Raw genomic sequence first — 6,809 nt, forward strand, 5'->3', positions numbered from 1 at the left:
GTAAATAATCAGAGTTTCAGATATTTGGCTCAAACCGCAACTCCCAGTTAACACCTAAAACTACATACACTCCTTTGTCACACCGAGTATGTGCCATCACCATCTCCACTCACTCTAGGTAGTGTTTCTATCCCAGGAATTTGCAGAACCAGCATACTTCTGCCCCAAAATTGCTTAATTTGATAGGGAAAACTTATCTAAGAAGGGAGAATTGAGCACCGTCTGCCTTCATACTTTTGTACCAACAATATCCCTAAAAAAGCTTCAATTTATTTTATACTTGTTTTTAGTGATCTGCTTTTACCCAAACTCCTCTGCTCATGGCTTAACACCTCATAAAGCAATTGGTGTTTGATTGTTTTCCTCAAGACAGAGCTACTACTCTGTTTAACAGCCCTGGCTGGCCTGGGACTGGGTTTGTAGACTGGCCCACCTGCCTCTGCCTCCCGAATATTGGGATTAAATGTATACACCATCACACCCAGCTAAGTAATTGGTTTTTTAATCAAGACGGGGGTCTCATTATGTAGCCCTGGCTGTCCTGAACATCACTGTATATATCAGGCTGGCCTCCAATTCAGAGATCCACCTGCCTCTGTTCTTTTAATTGTTGGATCTGACAAACACTGACTCTGCAGGTGCCTGTGTAGTTCAAAGTTATCAGATCTTCTGTAGGTGGAGTTACAGGTGGCCGTAAGCCACCCAAAATGGATGCTCGGAACCAAACTCGGGCCTTCTGCAAGAGCAGTAAGCACCCATAACTGCTGGAGAATCTTCTGAGTGACATCTCAGGTAAACAAATGAACACAATTTGCCAGAAGGAAGGGTACGTTGAGTAACTGAAAGACACAGTGGCATTAAACCCCAAAGCTAACTAACCCTAAACATGACATCTGGATATAACATGCAGAAATGAGACCAGGAAATTCAGTCACTAAAGAACATCATTTTTCAAGTAAGAAAGCAGGGTTCCCTGAACTAGTCAGTGTCAGGAAAACAGCTGTGTCCACTGGGTACAATGTGTTGAGCAACTGGCTGGATTCAAAGAGGGGAGGAAGGGAGGGACACAATTGGGATACTGAGGTTCTGGCTTTAAGTGGCACGTGGCTCACTAAGTGGCTCATAAAACAGGGAGAAACAGGTCAGCAGGAAAGTGAGTTCAGGTTTAGTATGCTGTCACATTGGAAGTCATGTAGTAGGTAAGCAGGCAGATCTATGGAGGGTTAGAAGCAAGTGATGGGTAAACTGGGCAAGAGCAGGGTTGTCCAGGCTGGAGGGGTGAGAGGTAGACCAGGCTTCAACTGCACTAGTGAACTTTGGTGATTCTGAGGTGGCCTCTGGTACAATGGAAATTGTTTTATCCTTGGGCTGTACTAACTAGAAACCCACAAGACCCTCCCAGTTGTGTGTCAAATGTTATCTCCAGGTGTTGGCTGATGTTTCCACAACACTAACAAGAATGGTTACTGAACCATCCCTTTTGGTTTAGTTTGTTTCATAGCCTTACCTTGCTGGCCTGGAACTCAGTATATACCAGGATGTGCCCCATAGCTGGCTCATATGGTGTTGGAAGGAGGGGTTGGTTTTATTTACAAGTAATCTTGCCCCTAATAGAATTATGTGTCACAATCATGCTCTGCAAAGCCCTAGAAACAACAGCTACATTTGGTAGTTTCTGATGTATCAGACCCTGAGCACTCCCACCAGGTAGTTGGGAGCTCCTGGGTCAAGAAAAGTAATGTAAGGTTTGGTAACATGTCCAGAGATACCAATCAGACACACATTAGAGTCTGACTTTAGAATCTTGGCTCCATAACCCATGTTTTAATCCTTTAGCCACCATTCCAAATAACCTCCACCAGGCCACCATAGCTCAGGGAGGCTGATCTCACTCAATCACTCCATCATTCCTATTACACATTGTATCCTAGCATTTGGTTCAAGCTCAGCAATTTTTTTCTTTTTCTTTTGAGGTGGAGGTGAGACAGGGTTTTCTCTTTATTATTTTGGAGACTGTCCTGGACTTGCTCTACAGACCAGGCTGGTCTCGAACTCAAAGAGATCCACCTGCCTCTGCTTCCAAAGGGCTGGGATTAAAGGCATATGCTACCAATGCCCAACTCAAGCTCAGCAATTTGAGTTCAAATATTTACTGAATTAGTAGTGTCATTTCTGACTCTCAACTCTGAAAATACATCTTTTTCATAGACCTGTGCCGTTTTAGACAATAGCTGCTTACACACAGCAAGTTAAGGACCAAGGAAGGACTTTTGCTAAGATTAACTTTAATACCACTCCGCAGCCCATAAAGCATTACTCTCATATTGCCTCCTTACCTAATATATCCCACTGCCTTGGACACCTCAAGGATGGAGAGTGGTGGGAGAGGAACAAATTAAGAAGGACTTTTGCAGTGTCCAAGCCTGAGCAACACAAGCTAGAATCTGTTGCCCTTGCAGAGAACCCAAGTTTAGTTCCCAGCACCCACACAGCAGCTCGACCATTTGTAATCCAAATCACCACACATGGCACACATTGCATACATTCAGGCCACACTTATACACAAAAAAATAAATCTGAAAAATAAATTTAGGGGGATGGATATGTGGCTCCAGGATAAAGCACTTGTCTATTATATGCAAGGTCCAAATAACAAGGCTGCACCAAGGATGTCAGGTACTGCTATCATAAACAGTTCAGTCAATGACCACATTTTCTAGGCTCAAATTCGTATCCAAATACTTACTTCAGTATGTCAGGGCAGGCAACCATCATTCACAAGAGATAAATACTGAATCTGGGAGTCAGGCTCTAAAGGGAACAATGAAAGTTAGAATTCTTCCTAGCATGAATAAGAGGAAAACCCACAAGCAGACTTGAAGTCTGTAACAGATATACTTGCACATCTAAATGTTTCAACAGGGCCCAAGAAGGGAGGCTGTAATACAAAAGCAGTCAAGTGATAAAGTTCTCCTCTGTAGACATACCAGTGATGAAAACACTCGTAAAACTCCGATTTTCGGCAAATCCTAACATGGACTTGAGCTTTAGGGAGGGAGAGACTTCTCTAGACTGACTGCTTCACAGTAGCTCAATTGTGGGGAAGCTGCCAGCTATGTGGGGGGTCATTTTTCAGGCTGGTCTTCCAAATCTCTGCATTGCTATACTGGTGTGTATTCAGATGTTTGTACTTAAAAAAAAAAAAAAAAAAAAAATCAACTAATTTTGCTTTGTCCTTTCAGCTCCTTTGAAGATTATGAAGCAGATGAACCTGTGTCTCCCTCTGAATTTGGAAACAAGGGTAATAAAATAGTAACTTCAAGCCTTTCAGAGAAATGTGGAAAGCTTCAGTCAGTGGATGAAGAGTAGTTGCCAGCATCTACACAGAAGGATGGTGTGTAGAGATGTTCTAGTTTGCACACTGCTTTGTAAAGGTTTTGATTGCTTGAAGTGCACTAGAAACTGAAATGCACACAGGAGAACCCTCCAGTGTGCTGCAAACCTCGTGCAGAGCTGTTCCTTGGAAGTACATACTGTCATCACTCTCCAGAGTATGCGGTCCACTCTACACCCCTCAGTGTAAGGAGACTTTCTTGGAAACAAGGCCAAGCACAGTTCTCTGCACAGAAAGAAGCTGCCTCAGTATTGGCCAGCTTCCCTGGGGTCCCTTCAGGCTCCTACAGAACCTAGAAGAAAACTTGAGTCAAAAATTCTGGAACTTGGAAAGGGCCCTCTAGAATTGACTTTGTAAAACCTAGTAACAAAAGCACTGCCAAACATCTCAGAGACTACTTTTATGTACTGGAGTTCAGGGACCTTGAACTTACCTGGTTTAATGTAATTTCACCATGACCTGCCAAACTGCTAGTCACTTTACATTCTCAGGTATTGTAACCACTAGGCCCTTCCAACTTTGCTGGCAAGCTCGGCAGCCTCTGCATCTATCTGACTGTGGGTCTTGTACAAAATCTCAAGAAAAGTCCTTAACATTAAAGTAAGTATAGAATCTGGCACTCACGATAGCATTTGTAGCCAACTATTGGATGACTGTTAATCCACAGGTTAGTTGATGATCTTCATTTCTAGCAGGCCTACTTGAAGACTTCAGGAATGTGACATACCATGGAAACGTCTCACTATACATATTTTCTCCCCTTCTTGAATACTAGAGTAAGCCAAAAGTAAAAGTATTCCTTACTTCACATGGAAAAGAAACTACTACACCAGATACTCACTCCCCTCATTATCAAACTTGGAAGAAAACAATGATTCTCACCCACAGTAGAAAACCTTTTCACTGTAGTGGGAAATTCAAAATCCTGTATTTTTCAACAGGCTCCAATGCAGCCAAATCCTACAATGCTTATTATCCTTTATGCTGGAGACAAAAATACTACAGAAAGGATGAACATCTATAATCACAGAATTTTGTTATCCATGTCTTTCAAAGACAACTTTTTCCTATCTCATTTTGTTTTCAGTCTTTTAAAGGCTTAAAATAACCTCCCTTTTCTCTCCATCCTAATTATCTTGCTGGTAAAAAGGCCAAGCATTGAAATAATCAAACCTTGGATGATGGTAAGCTAAACGTGGAGGAAAAAAAAATTAAAATGTATATCAACTAATAGTAGAAGTTAGCAAGCCCAGCAATTCTGCCTGTCGTGAGATCCTCCAGCTCTCTGGTTATTTTTACTTTCATGACCTCAACTAATCTCCCACATAACCACTATAGAAACTGGTAACTATTACAACTAATAGCTCACGAGCTAATGAAAACATAACAGTGACTAAATTTTGAGAATATTTTACAAGAAACATCTAGATGTGATGAGTAGTTAAGGCAGGAGAGAGAGTGCACTCTATACAATAGCCTCAATACACTGATAAATGTTGCTTACGTTAATGCTAGCACTCAGACGAAACTGAGGCAAGGAGGATCAACAGCTCCAAGATTGAGACCAGCCTCAGCTACACAGTGAAACCCTGTCTTAAAATTATGTGATGTTATCATCAATCCCATCCAATCTTTAGCAGGGAGGAAAAAACTTTTTAATTTCAAATAAAAATACAAGAAGGTAAAACTTGGGTTTTTTAAAAGCAATTTAAATGATTTTATTAGCTATGTGTTCTAAACTGTTTTGAGACTCACCAAAAAGTACAATATAAAATTCAACTTTATAATATCCCTTAAAGGCCATGAGCATAGGTTGAGCAAGCTAGGCCTTACTAGCTACACTAAAATTGTGTGCAACTTGTACTTTATCTGTGGTGCTAGGAATCAAAACCTAGAACCATCCACATGCTAAGAACGCAGTCCACCTTCAGCCTTCTTAGCTTATTTTCTCCCATCTTTCTCTTACTGAAACTCTCACTTTTACTTCCATCGAAGCCCATCAACACCACAAAGTTTGAGATGGATTATTTTATTTGGGTTACATGAATTATATTTTCAAGAATTACCTTATTCCCAAACTGGAAGTGCCAAGTTGTGACAATACCCCAGGGACCTTGGAAAAGATGAATTATAATCGAAATCACTGGTTTCCAACCTTCCTAATGCTGCAATCCTTTAATACCGTTCCTCATGTTGTGGTGACCCTCAACCATAGTTATTTTTGTTGCTACTTCATAACTAATTTTTCAACTGAGTCATAAATGTCTGATGTGACCCCCTAAAGGGTCATGACCCACAGATCTAAATATTATATAATGAAAGGGTGGTTTCAGCTGGGCATTTGTAGTGCACATATTTAATCCCACCACTCGGGAGGCAGATGCAGGCGAAGGTTTGAGGCCAGCCTAATCTACAAAGCGAGTTCCAGGAAAGGTTCCAAAGCTACAGAGAAACCCTGTCTCAAAAAAAAAAAAAAAAAAAAAAAAAAAAAAAAAATTATAGTTCCCTGTATCCATCTTACCTGTTACTATACTGTTCAAAATGTTTAAGAGAAAAATACCAAACTTCTAATTCAGCTATCATTTTCTCAGCTTTGAAAGTGTTTGACTAGCTATGATGCATGACTTGTTTTCCCCTTTTCACAAAACAAAATAAAGTTGTCAAATGTATGAACTGTGTTCGTTACACATTTTTGATTTTAGATACACTTAACAATTCATTTTTATGCCTATAGGAAAAGTTGAGTTTTTGCAATAATTAATTCTTTGAAGCATTGGGAATACTATAAAGAAAAGTCTAAAGGGTACTATCTCACTTAGAAGCATTTTCCTCTGGGATAAAAGAGGTTTTCTAGGACCAAAGGAGACTTTAGCTTTATCTGTATATTATTAGGCTGTATTACTACATGTTATTGGGTACCTAAAACAAAGCCAAGAATATTAGAACAAGACCCTACAGTCTTGAGATGTCCTAAGAGTATTGTTACCTATGGAAAAAGGAAAGTCTACTCATTTATTTAACATTTTTACTTTTCTTCAGTAAGGTTATTGTGAATTTTTTTTTTTTTAAAGAAAGCAATTACACAGACCCTTTATACCCCAGTGCTTCATGATGAAAATATACACTCAAAGAATAGAACCAAAAAGAAAAATTGTAAAATCTCTAATGACAAGGACTCGGGTTATTCAGGATATACCAATTTAAATGCAGTCGTGTTTTGTCTTTAGTAATTTCTTATCCTGATAAATACATCCAGTTCCTTCAATAAATTCTTAGTTAAGTCAGCATTTGTCAACGTTATTTGAAAAAACCAAAAAAAAAAAAAAAAAAAATGTTATAAAGGAAAACATAACAAACCAAGGCACTATAAGTACTCTTCCCCAGGCTAATACAAACCATTCAAAACATGCTATCC

General features: G+C 39.7%; 1 protein-coding gene across 1 annotated transcript in view; it reads left to right on the plus strand.

Moving 5' to 3' along the window:
- Positions 1–6,063, plus strand: part of Ppp2r3a (protein phosphatase 2 regulatory subunit B''alpha) — a 126,885-nt gene extending 120,822 nt beyond the window's left edge. Inside the window, exon 14 of the mRNA XM_051206235.1 lies at positions 3,243–6,063. Coding sequence (XP_051062192.1) covers positions 3,243–3,369 — 127 coding nt within the window. The 3' untranslated portion in view covers positions 3,370–6,063. The remainder of the gene's footprint in view (positions 1–3,242) is intronic.
- The last annotated feature ends 746 nt before the right edge of the window (positions 6,064–6,809 follow it).

Source organism: Phodopus roborovskii, unplaced genomic scaffold (assembly GCF_943737965.1).
Source record: "Phodopus roborovskii unplaced genomic scaffold, PHOROB, whole genome shotgun sequence".
Classification (NCBI taxonomy): Eukaryota; Metazoa; Chordata; class Mammalia; order Rodentia; family Cricetidae; genus Phodopus; species Phodopus roborovskii.